The 21,374-nt window shown below is 38.7% G+C and overlaps 1 protein-coding gene across 2 annotated transcripts; it reads left to right on the top strand.

The window, feature by feature from the left end:
- The first annotated feature begins 2,294 nt into the window (after positions 1 to 2,294).
- On the top strand, positions 2,295 to 19,407 carry zbtb34 (zinc finger and BTB domain containing 34). 2 transcript variants are annotated; one of them, XM_084551439.1, is made up of 2 exons: positions 2,295 to 2,628; positions 10,106 to 19,407. In XM_084551439.1, the coding sequence occupies exon 2, from the start codon at positions 10,139 to 10,141 to the stop codon at positions 11,666 to 11,668; it is 1,530 nt and encodes a 509-aa protein (XP_084407565.1). In that variant the 5' UTR covers positions 2,295 to 2,628; positions 10,106 to 10,138; the 3' UTR covers positions 11,669 to 19,407. The 2 variants fall into 2 exon arrangements, with proteins under 2 accessions (XP_084407565.1, XP_084407564.1); XM_084551438.1 differs by having other exon boundaries at positions 2,295 to 2,711.
- Positions 19,408 to 21,374: the final 1,967 nt, after the last annotated feature.

Genomic DNA, 21,374 nt, shown 5'->3' with positions numbered 1-21,374 from the left:
TCATTTACAGTCATGGTGAGGATCAAGCACTGACTGACTCAGACACCTGCTATTGGGAAATATGTTCTCCATCAGTGAGCTATAGACTATTTCTGGACAGGAGCACTGGGAGACCATTGTTCTCCCCAGCACTGACAGCCAAGGTATTCTGGGACTCCTGGCACACATAGAAAACAATGTGTTATTCATGTTAAGCTTAAAATTTGGGCTACTTATTCACCATTACTTAACAAACTGTGGTTAGAGACATGTTTGTTGTCTGCAGCAGAATTATAGCTTTTAATATTGCAGTAAAACTGCAAGCTTTACATATTCCATTGACAGAGCTCACATGTGATGAGATTTTTTGAGTAACTGCTGTTAATGACGGAACAAAGTCATACACTGATGGATCAGAATTAATATTAATAAGTACTGATAGAATCACCAGCATATATTACCGGAATCATACAAATTTCTTTTTTAGACAAAGAATATAAATACCTATCTTTCATATTAAGCATAACCAATGGTCTCAGGCTTAACATAAAACAGTGGAGCTCCTTATTCCTCCAGTTTGATACATGATATGTGCTCCTTAAACGATTCATCTGGTCCCTGCTCCTATACAGTCTCATACAGGGGCATGGGGTTTGGGGATTTTGCAATGTCATCTGGGATTAAAAAGGAGCAGCACATCAGAGCCCCAGGCCACACCACCTGGAGCCCCTATACGATCCCTGGCGCTGCACCACTCAAAACCAGCCCCATTAGCTTACCGCCCAATAATTCCTGGTCAACCAAATGACACTGAGCTAACAAAGCCCCATTTCAGAAAAGATTACAACTTCAACAGGAAACCCTTTGATTATGAGTTTGTTTGAAATGTTATCAATACCATGATCATTCCTGAGGATCAACAAAACCATTTCTAATCACCATACCTTGGCTGCACCTTCAGTTGTGCATCAATCTCCTGAAAAAAAAAGTAAAAAAAAAGCAAATCATGGTCGAGAATAGAGGAGTGACTTGTTTAACAAGAAGCACGTGCAATGACAAAGCGATTCCTTTCTCTACACTGATCACCCACCTGCACACAGATTAGGTCAGATATTCACCTGAGCTGCCAGCATGTCACTCACACTCGATAAAAAAAAGAAAAAAGAAACACACATAGCGAGCATTCATTCCGCTCCACTACAAGCAGTAGGCTACAGATAAAGTCCTCCAAGGAGTGGACATAGGACAGGAGTTAGCTTGCACATTTTGCCAACAGAAAAGCAACCATACCAAAATTATTACTCAAATCAACTACTGCATTTACAGTGTTTTATAACCCAAGAGTGATGCAGGGTAATAATGCACGTGAACTTTGACTTCTGCTGGAATCACAAGATACAAATCAATATAATCTTCCATTTGCAGATGATTTGATTATGAAATATTGCAAGTCCATCTTTGTCTGTCTATATTATCTGATGACAAAATATGTTAAAAGTAATTATGTACAAATATTCCGCAAGAATGTTTCACAGGCAGCGTTTTACACTGTTACTATTTGCAATTTTAATGGAAGAATTATGATCAGTAATGTGTTCCCACTGTCTTAAGAAAAAAATTAAATCATTCTCCTTCAGCTAAAACCTGCACACAGAAAAGTAGTCACGGAGGTTTAAAAAAATAAAGTTAAAAAAAATGATGACCTATTTAGTTTTATTATTTATAATCTAATTTATTGTTTAATGCTATCTGGTTGATTGATTTAGATATTTGTATGTGACGAACCTCAACTTTTCTGCGTTTAAATGAATGAAAAGATCTGGATGAGAGGTTGATGTTTCATCAGTTTAGTCTCTGGCGCCCCTTTGTGGTATATATGTATACATTGAAGTGAATCAGTCCTTTTTGAGCTCATGACCGTTGATTATAAATTCCTTCCAGAAAACAAACCATACAGAGACGAAAAGAAAAGCAAAATACTGAAAAAACGTAATTAAAGTTGACCAATGACTTTAAAGTTGCCAGAGACCCAACTCATCTGAATTACTTTTATTCTATTGGCGATAATCCTAGACTGTATATAACTCGGTGAATTGTTTGCATTTAATCTAAATATTCTAGATGAAATTCCTAATTAATCTAAATATATGTATGTGTGTGGTGGTGGCACACATCTGGAATGAATAAAGTAAGAAAATAAATATGAAAAGGACAAATGTAATCTCATAATAAAAGAAGAAACAAACATGTAACCACTAGTAACGTTTACATTTTGTGTTTACTGTCACTTCGTAAAAGTAGATCAAACTGACTCACACTGCAAGGGTGCAGTCTGATAACAGAATCAGTAGAGCCACGTTATCTACTGGAAACAATCCTAGAAGACGCGTGTGTATTGTGCCCAACATCACGTCGTATAATAAGTACATGATGTCTCAATATACTACACTGACACGAGCAAGGGAGGGGCTGCTGCAAAACACACAGATAGAATGAATGCATAGAGCCTAAAGAACACTTCCTGTTGATGCAAAAATTGCAGCAGCAACTGTCTGACACATCTGGACTGGAGAGGGGGGGAGGCCTGGCTGTAGTGTTAGCGAACTACTGAGGGGAATGGACAACGTTTAATTGCTAACCTGCGAGACGGTGAGTTTGGTGGACTGCAGCTTTGGCATGGACTGGTGAACCATAATGCGTTTGTAATGTCGGAGCGTCCGAGCTATTACAGTGTAAGTAAAATGAAAATGATTACCTGCGGCTATTACGCTAGCAACTCACTGCTAGCTAGCATTAGCTTCTATTTAGCAGCGGTTTAGCCCTGACTGTTACGGAATGGTTGTGCTAACGGCTAGCTCACTAGCATAGTAGCTATTTCGCATGACAGCCGACATAGTTTGCACCCGCGTTCGACGGTGTAACTAAACCATTAAGTCGTGCAAGCTTGTCAGTCATTTAAATAGTCATAGAAAACGTGCCCAAACCCTTAGCTAGTTCAAGAGTGAAGTCTCTGTGAAAGTTGTGCATGTTTTCCTACAAATAAAGCTCGAGACTGGGCTAGCTAATGTAGCTAGTTAGCCATTGCTTGTGTGCCGCTTGGCAGTTGGGTGGTTCGGCCCTGTGAGCCGATGCAAATCTATAACTAACGTTCATTTAACTGCATGTCACTATAGAAGGGAGGGATGGTGGCTACAACGAACTAAAAGCAGACGGGTGTGTTGTTCAAGCTAGCGCTAACGTTAGCCGCTGTGCTAACCAATAACTACTGACAGATTGGTTTGCGTTAAAGTTTGAGACATTAAGTGTGTCGGCACTATGTGTGTGGACGATGGCATCGTGGTACATGCTACACTCCCTTTTTGTGCATTTATGATTAGGCTAAGACGGGTAAACGTGACTCTTGATTTGTAAGAGTAACACATTAAATATATTATACGCTCCAGTTTAACACCACTCCGCATGTATGAGTTGGCATCGGGCCAGAAACTCAACCTGCACCTCCATTCATTTTTATCAATCTTTTAAACTAAAGATATTAAAGGTAACAAACAGCACCTAGAAACTAATATTACGTGATGTTATGGCAGGAAAGGGCAAAGTACAGTACATGGCATGTGGTAGTCAGCACACCTGGCTTCACCTGGGTCGCCATATTTAGCTTTCTGTGGTATTTGTTGGCTCAGAAATGTCCCACATGAAGACGTTCAGAATCCAGTTTGAAACAAAACGTTTCAGCTTAATGGCAAGTCAGAACACAGAGGAGCCAACTACTTTGCATGAGTTAGTTGGCATTATGGTTTTGTTTTCGTTTTTAGTTGTTTCTGTTTTAAACTGGAAATGCTTGTGCAGTGCGAGGAATATAACATTAGATGCTAGATGCGTAGAACTATAGTAGGAACCTGGTCATTTAGAAAATTGTTGGGATATAAGTGAGTTGTTTGTAGTAATTTTGTCAGTCCAGCTTCTGTACAGTGCTGTGTAAATTAACAGATAGCATTTCTCTAGTACATTTTGTCCACCTTTTAAAAATGTTGTGTTTTGCTGCTATATTTATTAAGATAAAAAAAAAACTCTCTGATTCATCATGTGAGTCAGAATGTTCTCAAGTACCTGTAAATTGTTTATATAATTTAGGGGAAATCTTAACAGAAGAACAATACAGACTGACTATGTACAGACTCATACAGGGCGTTCCCGTATTTCAGGTGCACATGGCGGCTGCCTTGCTTGAATTCATTTCAACCTACAGCAAAGCCATTTGGTGAGAGTAAAACCTGTTTTAAGGACACTGTGTTGAATACATTCTCTGTCAACTGTAATTGCGACAGCATTATCACTCTGCAGTGGCTCCGACTATGAAGACAGTACAGTAGCTTGTGTGATATCGTAGCTAAATAGTACTGGTCATCAAAAGCACTGTTCATACTGCAAACAATGTGCAAAATTCTTCAGCAAACAGCACCAGTAATGCTGTTGTTGTGGATCAGTTAGGTTCCGTCTTTATTAGTTGATTTCATCTGAATTACTCAACTCGTGGCTGTAGCGACTGCCGATGATAGAAATGGAAAAATAACATGTGCGTCTTCCTGTGGAGGCCTTCTTGTTATCTTCTTTTCCTTTAAAATTGCTCTTTGGAATCTTAGCCTTGAGTGGCGCAATGTCACCAAGAAATAAATCTACTTCAGTGTCATGTGATATAGACAGTACAATATGGTTGTGTTTTTAATAATGTATCTGTGTATGTTTGTAGCTGCAGAATGTTTATGGGTTATAGTTAGTTAAAAAAGGATAAAGAGTGTTAGGATAGGCTTAAGTCTTTTAAGCATGCGAATAGACTGAAATGAACAATGAGCATTTTCTCATCTCCCAGTTATGTTCTCCAAACAAATCAAATAAGAGAACAAACCCAAAGGCTAAGCATGCAATATTTAGCTCTATATAATGCATCCCACTATGCCTTGCATGTTGTTTTCCCTCAACAGAGTTTTTCACATCTTACCCTGCCTTAGGTGTATCAAAATGTAGTCTATTTTTATATAGGTTTTTTTTATTATTATTATTTTTACCGTCTTTAAATTGCTCTCCCAACCTTTGCTTGTTAAGCAATTCTGTCCTGCGTCTGGTCCGCCCCACAAGCTGTTTTTCAAAGTATGCTGCTGATGTTGAAGAAAGCATACAATGCTTGCATGCTGACTTAGATTTTTTTTCCTAATGTTTTCCTCAGTTTTCACAGTTTTAGATTGTAAGCTTTAGGTGACATCTCTCCAGTAGTTATGCTGATATTTTGGTCAGTCAAACTGTCACAATGTACTGCTCAGCATCGTTTTTACGTATGTACATGAAGCAGCTGTAACAGATAGGTTTATTAGCAGACTAGCAACTTGAGCCACAGATGGAATTTTTGAGCTGAGTTTAAACATTTTCGACTTTCCCATGTGAGCCAAGCATGTGACCCTCAACTACTGAGCATGCATTCTTTGGCTGCCCTCACACTTGGCTCTATCTAGTATGCATGCTGTTGGCAGCCATTACTGGTATGTTTTACTGTATGAACGCGTTTTACTTGAAGAATGGTCATGTGTGGAGTGAAAATAATGCACACCCCCTTACAATTCTCTATGTTTTACTAAAACTTCTCTATCATAAGCCAGAATCAGAACATATGGTTTGTTGGACAGGTGACTTGGCAAGCTTTGGCAACTGGAGAAAGTGTTTACGTTCCCAAAGTGCTGACAGGGACTCAATGTACAGCAGATCATGCTGAATTGCCAGCGAGGGGCAGGAGAGGAGGAGGAGGTGCAGAGGGAGAGATTGGAGAAAGGCAGATGGAGTAGGGGGAGAGGAGGGTTAAGCTGGAGAACTGACACAAGTTAAGGTTTGCAAGATGAAAGTGTTTGCTTTTACTGTACAAATACAGAATACACATTAGATACAGTAGAATTTGAGGTTGCAGTGTCCTAAAGTGTTGTTTAACTTGTTTTTTTCTTGGAAAGGCATGACATTTGTTAATATTTCATCAACCAGCTCAAGTCAGTATATAATTATGTAAGTGTAGTAAGCGACTAGTAATGCAGCAGTGTCCTGCATTAGGGCATATGTTCATTTTTCATTTTTCCAAAATGTGTTTGAGTCAAAGCTTGAGTGGTGTGGCTAGTATATTATGGAATATTTTAATGCAGGGGGAGACATTTGGCATTACTGTACCACAGTTAGGCAAGTACAAAGGCAGTTGCCTTTCTGAATCCCCATTGCCTCAGTCTACTAGAAAGGTATTGTGTCAGAGTTTTCATAAACCGTTGCTGCTCGCCTTCTGAGCATAACCAGATTTTCTTCTTTCTCTGCCAAATGCGCTATACATATACCTTTATGGCTTCGCTCACAAGACTGTTACGCTTCACCACAGTCTGCATATGCAGAACGCTGGTACATTGTGTTCAGTCATTTGCTTTTGTTTCATGTATTTTCCTTTCACATTTACATTTAGCAGTAATAGCAGTGAATTAATAATAAATAAAAATGTGAGAAATAAATGACATGAAGTATGTGCTACTGAAATGTCAGTTTCTGAGAGACTGTCTTTGTTTTACCTTGATTATTCTCTTGATTCTTTTTTATCTCACTCAGTGATACTTGCAGTTGATTCTGTTTGTGTGGTAGCTGGCTTACTTGAATTAATTTCTACCTCAACCAAAACCATTATGCTGATATACTAAAACCTGTTTTGAGGTCAGTGTGTCAAATGCATTTCTGCCAAATGTAACTGCAACAGTGTCATCAGTGCGCAGTCGCTCCAAGGAAACATCAAATATATAATTAGCTCCTGTTGTATTTATTATATGTGGATCTGAGGGAAAAACACATATCCATATGCTACTCTTGTGTGATATAATAATAATGCTGCTAAATTCTTGGCTTTTTTTGGCATGTTTGACAAGCATTTATTGCAGAAAATGTACCACGAGATGAAATATTCTTCATTGAGATCAATAATTACACCCTTGACCTCAAGAAATTAGTCGGGATTCTTTGTTCCTGATCTGATCCCGATCATTTTAATGTTGCGTATGGACCGATCTAAGCCCCAATCCCTTAACGTTTCAGTCATTCCAATGTAGGCCTACATGCTTGACCGTTGAATAGCTTGCCTCCAAGCTTTTTCCTTTTAGTTTATACATACCAATAAAGCCTTCTTCATTGTGTAAAATAAATAAGAATATAAAAAAGTAAAAAAAAAGCCCACTTCGAACTGAATGTTTTTTGAATAACCAACTAACAAACTTAAATATCTTCATAAATATCTTTGAATATCATCATAATTACCTGACTGCCTTCATTTTGAAGTTGTTACATTTCCAGATTCATGACTCCATACCATGGTAGAGGTAAACATCCTTAGAAGCTAGTACTGCTTCCTTAAGCTAAAATTGCTACTGTGGACACTTGAGGCACCAGCTTGCTTCCACTTTGTGACCGATATTATGTTCAGTGACACTTTGATATGCAGTATTAATTGCTGAATCTGGGACAGCAAGTTGAGGTCTTTGAAGCTGCAAAACTGTAGTATTTCCACTACCAGGCTTTACAGCTGGAATGAGGTTCTTCTCCTTAAGAGCTGTCTTAGCTGGTCTGTAGCAAACATGTCTACTGTTACTATGGCCAAACGGCTTTATCTTTGATTTGCCTGCATACAGCACATTCTTCCAAAAGGCCTGGTCTCCTGGTCCAAATGACCGATAACGTATGATCTCTTTTTGATCAGAAATGCATGCATTTCTGACACCCAAGAGTTACCTGCAGATCCTGTTTTCGATTCCTGACTACTTCATCACACAGGCTGCTCCTGGGGTATACATGCAGTTTGAAATCATCGTTTGAAATCTATGCGCCCTTGTAGATGATTATACTTACAGCGGAATGATTTACTGAAATAATTTGGAAAGCTTTTTAAACCCTTTGCCAGACTCATCGTCATCCACAGGTTTTTTTTTTTCCCCGACAGCCTTAGAGAGCTCTTTAGATCTTTTCATGATGACACCACACACTTTAATCTCAAAGAGAACACCAGATGTGAGAGGTTTAGATAACTCCAGTTCCACCTGTCAGTCTCTAGGGATATTCTAAACATTGGCCTCTGATGTGGAACAGATTTTATGGATATTAAGAACTACAAAATGTCAATGTTACGTGTCATATGTTTGAGATTATCCACTTTACCTGTTGGCACTTTTCAAAGAGGATCATGTTTGTTTGTTCATATGTGCTGAAAACATCAGTTTCCATTGAGTGCAGTTTTTTTCTGATTTTAAATTCAGAACAAACTAAATTTGGAGTTAACAGTCATGGCTTAGCATATACTTTCATTTTTTAATCTCTTATTTTGGACCTGAGATATTGAAACAGTTTAGCTTCTTGTGTTAGGCGTGTGCCATCGTCTGCTTTGATAAGACTACTCTTCACAGTCATTCTATTGGCAAATTCCTGTTGAGAAACTAGTTTGTATTTCAGCTGCACATGTACTTTAGATCTTTTTTTGAAATTTCTGTTTCTGTTAAAATACATTCTGACCAGTAACATATTATTGATACAAACCCCAATATTCAATACAACAGTGAATACACATTTTGTTTTAGTTTTTTCGATATACACATGCATTAGCAAACATTTATGGGAACAAGTCCTCAATTTTTCATCTGAGCTTTTATTAAAATGGGACTTCATACAGGGCTAGTATACAGTGGGTAAAATAAGTATAGAACATGTCACCATTTTTCTCAGTAAATATATTTCTAAAGGTGTTACTGACATGAAATCCAGATGTCGGTAACAACCCATGCAACCCACACATGCAAAGAAATCAAACCTTAGATGTCCATAAATTAAGTTACTTGTTAAAAAAATGGAATGACACAGGGAAAAAGTATTGAACACACTTACTTAAATTTATTTAACACTTAGTACCAAAGCCTTTGTTGGTAATAACAGCTTCAAGACGCCTATGGAGAAACTAGTTGCATGCATTGCTCAGGTGTGATTTTGGCCCATTCTTACACACAAACAGTCTTCAAATCTTGAAGGTTCCTTAAGCTTCTTCTATGAACTCTGATCTTTAGTTCTTTCCATATATTTTCCGTTGGATACAAGTCAGGTGATTGGCTGGTCAATTCTAGCAGCTTTATTTTCTTTCTCTCAAACCAAGTGAGAGTTTCCTTGGCTGTGTGTTTGGGATCATTGTCTTGCTGAAATGTCCACTCTCGTTTCATCTTCATCATCCTAGTAGATGGCAGCAGATTTTTATCAAGCATGTCTCAGTACATTTTTCCATTCATCCTTCCTTCAATTATATGAAGTTTGCCAGTGCCATATGCTGAAAAACAGCCCCACACCATGATGTTCCCACTTCCAAACTTCACTGTTGCTATGGTGTTTTTGGTGTGATGTGCAGTGCCATTTGACCTCCAACATGGTGTGTATTATGGCAATTAAATTTTGGTCTCATCTGACCAGACTATATTCTCCCAGTATTGCCCAGGCTTGTCCGAAAGCAAACTTTAAACGGGCTTCAGCATGTTTTTCTTCAGCAATGGAGTCATGCGTGGTGAGCGTCCATACAGGTCATGACTGTTGAGTGCGTTGCTTGTTGTTTTCTTTGAAACACTTGTACCTGCTAATTCCAGGTCTTTCTGAAGCTCTCCATGAGTGGTCCTTGGCTCTTGGACAACTCTTCTGATAATTCTTTAAACTCCTGTGTCAGAAATCTTGCGAGGAGCACCGGGTTGTGGCTAGTTTATGGTAAAATTATGTTGTTTCCACTTCTGGATTATGATTCAATACTTTTTCCCTATGTCATTCCATTTTTTAATACGTAACTTAATTTATGGACATCTAAGGTTTGATTTCTTTGCATGTGTGGGTTGCATGGGTTGTTACCAACATCTGGTGAAAATTCCGTGTTAGTAGCACCTTTAGAAATATATTTACTGAGAAAAATGGTGACGTCTTCAATACTTATTTTACCCGCTGTAAATACAATATTGTACTTGCTTTAATTTTTACTGTAAACTGTAAAAATGCTGCAGTCTGTTGCGAATGCAAACCTAATGATTTTTTTTGTTTCTTTTCCCATCAGGCTGTCGACAAACTGGAGAAACATATCCAAGAAATGGACGACGGCAGCTACATCGAGTTTGATGTGCCGGAGTTCAGTAACACTGTTCTAACCCAACTCAATGAGTTGCGCCTGCAAGGAAAGTTGTGTGACATTATTGTTCACATTCAGGGCCAGCCGTTTAGGGCACACAAGGCTGTGCTGGCAGCGAGTTCACCCTACTTTCGTGACCACTCAGCTCTCAGCACCATGAGTGGCCTTTCCATATCGGTCATCAAAAGCCCTGAGGTGTTTGAGCAGCTTCTTGCTTTCTGCTACACGGGTCACATGTCCCTCCAGCTCAAGGATATTATCAGTTTCCTCACCGCTGCCAGCTTTCTGCAGATGCAGGCTATCATTGACAAGTGCACCCAAATTCTTGAGAGCATCCATTCCAAGATCAGCCTCCCAGTTAGTGTCTGCAGTCCAGAGAAGGACAACTTGCAGACCAGCCGCAATGGGGTCAATGACAGCAACCTCTTTATAAACCCTACCCAGATCTCCCCCCCTTACTACTCCCGGCAGAATCAGGCAGGGCATGAAGCACGCTTGGAACTGGCAGGAAAAGGCCTGGCCCGGGCACGACAGCAGCAAGAGGAAGGCCAATCGGACCGTGGCAGTAGTGATAGTGTGTCAGAGCATGATGCGCCCATGGAGGGAGAAACAGAGCAAGTGGAACTGATTGGCAAAGATGGGCAAGTAACAGATGTGCATGTGAAGGTAGAAAAGACCGACAGACCCACTTACTCAGATAGTTCCTCAGCTGGTGATGATGGCTACCACACAGAGTTGGTGGATGGAGAACAGGTATTGGCTGTTAGTGTGGGTTCTTATGGTCCTGTCATCCAGGCTCCTACCTATTCTTACTCAGGGCTCTCCTCCCCGTGCTTTGTCAACCTCACCAACTCCAGTCCTTCTCGCTCCATGCTCAGTGGCTTCAGAGGTGGGCGAGCAAGGGCAAAGCGACCACTGGCTATCCCAGCAGGGGTTCTGAGTCATATCAAACCAGGCTCAGATGAAGGTGAATCAGCTGTGGGACCCACAGGGTTGGAAAACGATGTACGAGAGCGTAGCCTGCGGAGCCAGTGGTACCCCTACAACGAGAGACTGATTTGCATCTACTGTGGAAAGACCTTCAATCAGAAAGGGAGCCTGGACCGCCACATGCGCCTGCACATGGGAATCACCCCATTTGTTTGTAAGTTCTGCGGCAAGAAGTACACAAGGAAGGATCAGCTGGAGTACCACATCCGTGGCCACACGGACAACAAGCCCTTCCACTGTCAGATCTGTGGCAAATGCTTCCCATTTCAGGGCACCCTTAACCAGCACCTGAGGAAGAAGCACATGGGAGCATCAGAGGGCAGCAATCACACGGACTCTCCAGAGAGGACGGAGGGAAGTTCAGGTCAGAAGGACCAAGAGGATACGTCTGAGGGGATGGCCTTTGAGGCACAATATGCAGAAGAGGCACCACCCAATGATATGGAGGAAAGTTCAAAATGCAGTCCAGAGGAGGCTCAAGCATCGAGATGTGATTTTTAGGTCGTGCTTCAGGTTAAGGAAGCTTTAAGAAATGTTTATTTCAACTCAATTTAAAGAACTCTCTCTTTTTGAATTAGCTCCCTCTACTATTGCCTCAAGGGTTTCTGCCGGTTTTGTGAACGTTAGATGCTACATGCAGAGAGAAAATGGGTGCTTTATAGAAATTTGATTCTTTCAAGCAAAGGGAGTAACAACTTACTATTTTTGAGGCGGTCCCAATAATCAAGACCCCCTGTTTGATTTATCTTTATATCTTTCCATGTTTTTTAAAACATATTTACAGAGTTATATAGGCATGTTGCAATAATTGATAATGTGAAAGCTCTGGTAAGATGCTTGTCATATCACCTTTTTACCTGACCTGTTTTTGCACATGTGGCCACAGGAGGTCACTTACTCACAAGGAATGATTTTTCTGCCAGTGCAAAGCTTCGTGTGACATATCCGTTCAATACCTCATAATACAACTACATACTCATAACAGACAGTATTTTAACTTTAATGAAACTCACCAGGTTCTACCTCATAGCCAAGAACCTACCAGGCACAGATGTGTTCATCGTTTGAAATCCGTTTTCAGTTTATATGTACAGTATCTTATTGCCAAACTCTGTAAAGAATATTCTTTCAACACAAAGCCTTGATACTTGGGGGAAATATTCCTTGCTGATTGTATGGTTTAGGGACAAAGTCCCTTTCAAATGTTTCACGGTCAGCCAGGTTAAAATGATGTTTAAGAAGGTGCTATGTTAGGAGTGCATTAAATTTGCTAGCTTACTTGTGTGCTTTTGGCAAATATGGGGAATAGAGTAAGAAAATAGAGATTGGCCCTGTTATTTTTCAAGATACGATTTTACTGTCTTGTAACATTTGTTCTACAAAACACTTCAGGATTCTATCTCTCATCACTACTGGAGATCTCACTCTGTTCGCCTAGGCGTGGTTTTAGATGCTGCCATCCATTTAATGGGTGAATTACGTCCACACAGTAAAGTCATTTGTATTCCTCTCTACTCTGATGGCAGATTTATACAGAACTATTCTATGTGTACTTGTTTTGTCCTGAGGCTTCCAATTTAATACTGTGTACTCTACCAGAGACAGGAGTACTCATTGTCAACTCAGCACAGCAGGAACAGCTATGGATCTGTTCACACAAATCACTATAGTATACTGGTTTGAACAATATGCAAACAGAATGAACAAAGGAATCTCAGCCATTGTGACATGGTTTTTCTTCCACTATATTAAACAGCTATTGGTTTGTTCTTTTTTTCCCATTATGTCCTGCCTTTTAGGGTGGGATGTTTAATCTGTGATAGACATTTTCTGCATTTTTTGGGGGTCAAATGCAGACTTGGAACACGTTTTCCTCATTTGTCAGTGCTAAGGCGTTGTCATAGGTGTGACATAACTAGATTAAGAGATAGCCGGTGATCCAAAGTATTGATGCACTTTGCAGAGTTGGTGGGTGGGCTGTGATAAAATGTGCTAATTTCTGTCTTAATTCTGATGCTGCAGCAGCAGCAGTGTCAGGGTAAAACTTGCTTCATAGCAGCAATTTTTCCTCTGAGTAAAAATCTTGTGAACTTTGATGAAACTCTGCAATCACGTGAATACTATTGGTTACAAGTCACTCAAATGGCAGCGTTGCTTTTTATCTATACTCTTTAAACTATGGGGATCAGGGAGGGGGTGTTGTTAAAATATAGAGACATTTATTTCCATTGTGATTTAATAATCCTTATTCAGAGTAAAGGCACTTAGAAGGCCTGATTGATTATGCTGTCATGATCTGCATATTTTAAGCTCTGCTGGGTGGTTCCTTTTGTGCTGTCCTGCGTTCTTATTTGCCATCCAGCTGCTTAATGCCTTTGTTGAGCACCCGCTCTATGCTTGTATTTTGTCCCATCTGGTCCATGATGAATTTGTGTCACTGAATTGAGAATGCATTGATTATTTTACAGTTTGCATATAATTTTCTACTTGTGCGCTTGGTGGGAGAGAATAGTTTTGTTTGTTTTTTTGCTTAGTGTGTGTCTAGTTTTACGTCAAGAGTGCAGTCCTTTTATTCCTCTGAATGTTCAGTCATCGTCTTTAGTCATTGAAGATAGCAAACCAAAATTTGGGGAATTTCGCAAAAATCGGTATAGCTAGCTTTTTTTTTTTTTTCGTGTACGAATTTATCACACTTTTCGGTCGTCATCACCCGCAGTCTGTCAGCCTATACAATAATTTTAGATGAATGTTTATCAATTTCTGTCAGCCACTCATGTGATGTACAGGTTTGTCAGCTGATCTAAATTCACCAAAATCAGTTGCTGACTCATTTGAACCTGTCTCTGATTATTCTTGCCCTTGTCTTAGGAAAGAAGCAGGACATCCATCCCATCTTGGGTTATTGTTAGTAAGATTTGTGAATAATGGGTACAAACTGCTAAAACAATTTTGTGCCAAGAGACCACACCAAAGACTAATAGGTGATTTTTTAACAGTAAATTTAGACTGTATTGCATAATTGAATGCTCATTAAGAAGAATAAGTTCTTAATTTAATGTAGGGCTAGTACATTGCTATTTGCAAGGAATGTATGTTTCCCAGCTTACAACAATCACTTGTGTAAAATTTGAACAATTTGCTAAGAAGACATTAAGTAGTCATAAGTAAAGTCATATATGAAGCCATACAAAAGGTGACAATATAAAAGTTGTGCAATAGATATCATTAAAGCCAATGTAAACAAAAGAGAATACTTCACTAAAAGTGGCATCTTAAACTTAGTGCCTTGCCACAAGCTTTATATTGTAGATTCTGGCACTTAGATTCCTGTGCCTCTTTCATTTTGAAATGAATTAAATAGAGAGGTTATAAGACAATATGGCCACATGATTTATTGTAAAGTAGTACTAAGAATGAGTACAATAAATTCATGTTATTCTTGTCCATTTTGTAGTATTCTAAAGTCCTGCCCCTAACTTTCACTTGTTATCATTTGGTTATTTTTTATTTATTTTTTGGTCATGGAATAGGCTACTGATTTTAAGGTGTAACTGATTTTGTAGCTATTGATTACAATCAAATGAGGCAGACTTGTTCCCTGCAAGCCATCGCCCCATGTTCAGAGACTAAGCTGTATCCCACCTCTCTAACAACTGAGGACAATCGAAGCAATGTACTGTAGTCTAGGTAGTTCTGTAAAGGAAGGAGATGCATGAGAAACACAAATTTACTTCCTCTCTGTCCTCTTGGCTAATCCGGCGGGGAAACAGCTGCCTGGATATTTAGCAGATTATAACCTGAATATATGTGCAGAAACAAAAGCTTACCCTCATGTACTGTAGCTGAATTGCACGTTGCTACACCACAAAATTGTAAAAAAAAGAAAAAAAAATTGCCAATGGATACATTTTTGTGACTTCTTTTTGTGTCATTGATTGTGCACTTACAGGTTTTTGTTTTTTCTTTTGTTAAAAGTAAATAGCAGTTCCATCCAGGTCCAGTCTATCTCTGTAGTTACCTGTAAGGGACTCAGCTATAATGGCCTCAATCACTTTAGTCGGGACTCTTTCCCCCATAAATGGTGCTTTTAGACTAGTCTTTTTTTTTTTTTCTTTTTATCAAATGAGTAAACAAGTCCATGTATTCATTATAGGTGAATGGAGGGGAAATAGTTGAAATGTTTTTCATGAACTATAGTTACTTATGTGATACTACACAACTACAGAACCAACTTGACAACACACTCGAACCGACTCTCTGTCAACTCTTAGCTCCACCCCTCTGAGAGGAACGGGAGATGCATTTTGGGCCACAAGTAATCAAAAGGAAGTGTTTACAAGGAAGGCTGTCAGACTACTTTTTGAAATTGCAGCTCATCCTATTCCTTTTATAATAAACTCACTTCAGGTAGTTTACGAACACTGATACAGGCTTAGAAAAAAATCGTAAGTCTTCCATAGCTTCTCTGTCAGTTTCTGTCCACTGTGTATTATTAGAAAGAAGAAAAAGCAATAACCTTTTTAAAAGTGAAAAGTGGTGTATTGGGATCATCAAGCTTATTGAAATATTGGCCTGTCATATATCAAAAAACTGAATGTCAGGGAGCTCTTGAATTGAAGTAGGACCAGGACAATTTGATATTGATTTATTTTTTATATACTTTCTGAAACTTTGGACAAGTTGACTTCCTCTTTAAAAAAAAAAAAAAAAAAAAAGATTTATAAGTAAAAAATGATTGGTGTTGCTTACTGATGTTTATCAGAATTCAGTGGTAGTCGGTAAACTGCAACACAAGAACTGAAAGTGTGGTTCAGTCGTCAAACTCAGTGACGCTGTTCAGAGTTGCACCTCCAGCTGAGTCAAATAACGAAAGGGATTTTGGGCTGTATAGCCATTTGGGAGCGGGCTATCTGTTGGCATGTTGAGGTTCACTGATCTCCTTTGGCATCTCGGGCTCTGAGACAGTAGTTGTAGTTTTTAAGGCTCAGAGGGGAAGTTTTCAGTCTAGCTATTGTTCCTTTTCCTTTTTTTTTTAACTCCCTAAACTCTGCACTATAATGTCTCTGGCTCATATGTATTTGATGACATGGCAAAAAATAAAAAATAAATAACTTACAACTCAGGGTATATAGTGTTAAAAGTGGTCTCATTGGACATACATCTTATGTCCATATTAGAATTGTGCACTTCTCTTCAGGTGGGGAAACAAGTCCTCAGTCAGTGGTTCCCAAACATTCTGCCTCAAGGTCTCAATGAGCCCATATTTTCCACAGAGCTAAAAGCTTGAGGTGCACTGGAGATCACAAACTGAACCATGATAGCAGAAATGCCCCAACTCCTGTTTTGTCCACTCTACACACAACCTCACAACCCAACTGTGAACCTCAGAACTCTACTGTTTTGTACAACTATGAAGTAAATGAAGCTAGCTAGAGCTGATGTTGTATCTATTGCCATTTATGAATTTATTTTATAGCATGAAATAAAATATATTTATTCAAATTATATATTTTACTCATAATCATTCTGTGCTGCTTCATTTTGGTTCTTAAGCTTGTAAATTGCTTTTTTATTATATTAAAAAAAATGTCAATAGATAATGCGTTTGTAAAATAAAGACGCTCATTTGGCTAAGATTTGTCTTTTTTGTTTCGCGCAAGTGGATTGGGTTATTATGTATTTGCATGTGCATGAAAAAGGAAATGGTCCGGATAAAATCTTATGATGCAAAAAGGGAGAGCTTACTGCACTATTCAGAAATTGTGTTACTCTGTTTGCTATGCATTGAACCAGTGTGTTAAAATAGTTTGTAACATGCATGGAGTTCACATAATAGTGCAGTAATTGTTTATGTGACTACCATCTGGAGGAATGAATGACGTATGTGCAACTCTGACCCTCCAGAGGGAGCTAGAGAATAACGAATTCGTCTTAAAATGTGTCTTCTTCACCGCCTCTGTGGAATTCTCCAGTTTCTCACAGAAATAATAGGTCTGTGACTCCAAATATGCTGCTGTTTAATTTCGCTCACGCAAACATAGCCTTAAGAACCTAATAGGCAAGTGGTGTGAAATTAAGTTAATTACTTTTCGTTAGATAAAATAAATTATTTAAAGGTTTTTCCTATGAGCAGTGTTTGTGGAAAGTAGGCAATCCACCCGAGTCACAGTGGCCAAGTAGCAACATATAAAACAATAAACCGCATTAGTCCCAAATGGCTGGTAATAAAATGAATTTATTGCCAATCTTGCTGGATCTCCAGTCAGATTCTCAGCAGTGTTATTCATCCTGTCCCTGATGTGTTAAAATATGCATCTAAAGGGGGAGATATATTAATTGAGTGGCACACCACATGTGCAGCAACCTTCCATAGTGTTACCGGGTTATGTGGGTTTCTCAAATAAGGCAAAGAGGGAGCCAAATTTCCTATAAACCACTAAATTGGACCGCTACATTGGCATTTTCTTGAAATGGTTTACAGCTGTAATTTCAGGCTGTTTCAGTTTGACACCAACTTCAATGAAGATTATTTCAGAGTTTTATAGAATGCCTCCTTATGGTCACTTAGATAATCTCAGTTAATAACATAATACATAACACAGGGAGGAGGCATCACTCACTGGTGGAGCTTCTAATAAATTGGATGAATTGTCTAAATGACAGTATTACAGGATTGCAAAGACATCTGATCCTAAAATAACAGGGTGAATTGCTCTGTTCAGTGGAATAAAAGAATAAAAAGGAGCCACAAAATTCAAGGCCAGGAACCTTGAGGCAGTCGTGTTTCCACAAGGCGTCTTAAAATGCATTCTGCAAGTATGATGTATTGTGACTTTGTTATACTTATCTGGATCAGAGTAAACAGCAGATAGCTGCTTCACACATTTGTTAATATGTGGTATCAGGCTGACTGAGCCAACAAAATGTCCATCCAAAGTGTTTGAGAAATGTAAGACCAGATGATCACGCAGCAATGGACACACAGTCCAGAAACTACAAACATTTCACAGGTCATGAAGGATCACTGATGATCTTTGGCAAACACCCACTTCTGGCTGACTCGTGTGCTGCAGAGTTTCTGTGCCACATTGTTTTACAAGGTGACCTATTAACTGATTAAATCCAAAGGAAAGAACTGTGTTTCTCTTGTAGGGAGATTGGGTAAAAATAAAAATGTATTTCTTTTTTGCCTTTATCCTTAAGATGGATGATGGAAGTCAGTAAAGCTATTCCTTCTTCAAAAAGTGTCTGCTTAAACTGACCTTAGTGACCATAATGGCAGTGGATCCTGAGTGACCTTTTAACCTCAGCAAATACCATCAGAATGAGATAATGCTGCCACGTTACAAAGGATTCGCAGAGGAGTTTAGCTTGTGGGGAAGCAGAGGAACACAGGAGAGACTTTCCCACCTACGCATGATGAAAATCCAATCCTGTGATCACCAAGTTCATTTATTCCTGCAGGAATTCCTTCTTTTGGTAAGACACGGCTGGAAAGTGTCCAGAAAGACTGCTTAATCAATCAATAGGAAAGGCCTAATGTGACAAGTTAGGAAAGTTCACCTCTGACCTGTTGTCTTGACTCAAACAGCTCTTAAATCCTGCAGAGTGGATGGCTGCAGGCCACAGGTGTACCTACTCCACATGTGACAGAATGGAAAATGTTGTCAGTTGAAGCCAACAGCCTGCAGGTAAGGACATTTCTCTCTAAACAGCCTCTTAATAGCGATACTGTTAATTTTAACCACTGGGTGTCTGTGAATTTAGCTCCTTGTTAGCTAGCCGCTAGATGCTAACGTGACAGCTGTAACAGTCAATCCTCCACTGTTCTACCTCATGCTTGACATTCAACCATTTTGCTGTTAACACTTAAATTATTTTGTACTAATATAACTGTAAATAAAACATTGTATTAGGCATTGGTTCATTATATTGTTTCCAGAGCCCTGTGTTTATCTTTAGCATGTCTGCTTGCTAACAGGATTGTAGGACGTCACGTTAGCTAAAAGTCCAACTTCAGTCTGAGACACTACAAACAAAAACACAATTTAGTTTAATATAATGGTCAGTTTTTAAGATTTAGGCTATTTGCTTACATTTCAGTAAAAGGAAAATTCTCAAAATTCACATTTAGGTTTATTTTGTTGTTAGGAAGTCATTCAAATTAGTGTTACCTCATTGTATATTTAAACATCTTATAATACCAAATAAATCAACTATGAAGGTTTTGTACTGATATGTTAGTTTATTTTTTTCATTTTGCCAAAAAAAGTGTATGGCATTTCATTTTACAATATGTTTCAACTTAGAGAAAGGCTCTATCTCTATTTTTTTATTTATTTTTTTCTCATACCCTGAGCCACAAATCTCCACTTGTGTAGCATAGGCCAAACTTTTCTGTTTTATTCCTGTCTATATTTTAAAGATTTTCACAGATGGCTTCGTTTATATGCCTTTCTCGTAGCCTAATTCATTTAACATGTTAGCCCTAAAATCAATGGTGAAAATAGATACCTTTTTTGTCCCGCTTTTGACAGCATTTTCTGATTTATGGAGCAATAAAAAGAGCCAAAACCTCCTCTTTAATAACCTTGGACTCCCGTATCAGTAAAGATGAAAAAAGATTTTTGTTTTTTAAACCGGGCTTGTTCCGAAGTCTATATCCATTTGTAAATATCATGCACATTATTGTATATGAAACCAGATAATACCTGGTTTATTTGATTAAACATACAAGTTCAGACAACTTTGTATAACAAAAAACAAATGTCTCAATGTAATCATGTAATGTAATGTAATCAACTGGGGAAGTTGATATAGACTTTATCATACACAGCAGATACTTTTACTTGTCACTGTAGAGCAAACACAGGCATATTAATGATGGCTGCGTTCCACTTAGAGGAGGTCCTACTTTTATACATAAAGGTTCCCTGACATGACCTACCGGGACACTTAATGGAACCGAGCCATTATTAATTCCAGTTGTGATTTCTTGCCTGTAAAAATGACTGCTATTAAAAACATCTATTGTACCTAATTTCTCCCAGAAAGACCTGTCAGTGTCATCAGTTATACCGGCTACTCCTGCATGTTAAAAAGGCCAGTAGACATTAAACATAACTGCACTGACATGCGTGGGAGAAACTGTGTGTTCAGTTATACTTTGTACCTTAAGGCATAGGGATTATTAGGGAGGATTTTACAATATCTGTAAGCCTCAATGCTGAAAAGTATCTCTGCATTTTATTTTAATAAGTAACATAAATGTTTTTGACATATCTGAAGCTGTTATACTATATTCGGAAAGGCTAACCCACACCTGGATGACTAACAACCTTCACAGAAAACTCAGATGAGTGGCATTTATTGTTTAGATACAATTCATCATCATTCTGAAAGGCTATGCAGTGACCCATCTGAAATGGTTCCATCCTTTTACGTGTATTTTATTGTTATTTTCAGCATTTTAAACTTGTTAGTAAGTGCAAGTGTGCTTTGTGAGTTGGCATGACTTATTCACCAAAGTGAAGAGAGAGAGAGGCACATCTGTCAGATTCTGAGAAACCAAGCCTTTCCCAAAAAATAAGCCTTTTCATGTTGTTCATATTTTCCTTCTCCGTTTTATTGAATATGAGGCACGCTCCAGTAATCTTGACTCACGGACGAGTAATGGTTCAGAGCCTCTTGTTACACATACAGCTGTCCCTGCATTGGGCTGTTGGACCACAGCTTGTTTCTTATAGAGCAGGAAGCACATAGGTATTAGTAAAATATAGTAATTAGTCAAGAGTTAGTTTTTCTAGAGTTAATCTTTTTAGACAAACCTTCATTGACCTCAACCGTTTCCAGTGTGGTTTCCACTCAAAAACTGGTTGCACTTCATTGCCAGTAACAGTACTTTTCATTAATTTATCAAACTAATATCATGCAACAATGTGTGCCTTTGTGTCCTGTATCTGTGTGCAATTATTGATAAAGAGAGCTGTAGAATGCAAATGAAGCGTAAACATTGTTTGGCTTTGAAGGATTGCCCATGGATCAGTCTGGGAACCCTTCAACTAAAGAGGGATGACTTAACCTCCGTTGGCAATGGTCTGTATTTCCGGGCTTACACTGCCGCCAGCGGATATCTGGATAACAGATATCCAATATACATCTTTTTTCATGCGCTGGAGTTTTGTTCTGTTTGATTAGCAGCTTTAGA

This window comes from Chelon labrosus (assembly GCF_963514085.1).
Source record: "Chelon labrosus genome assembly, chromosome: 9".
NCBI lineage: Eukaryota > Metazoa > Chordata > Actinopteri > Mugiliformes > Mugilidae > Chelon > Chelon labrosus.
This window is presented reverse-complemented; position numbering and strand designations above follow the sequence as displayed.

What these genes read in the sequence shown, in the direction of transcription:
- zbtb34 (XM_084551438.1), top strand. Translation starts at nt 2,685, where the DNA reads ATGTCGGAGCGTCCGAGCTATTACAGT. An exon ending in AGCGTCCGAGCTATTACAGT is followed by an intron (nt 2,712 to 10,105) that starts GTAAGTAAAATG and finishes TTTTCCCATCAG; the next exon opens with GCTGTCGACAAACTGGAGAA.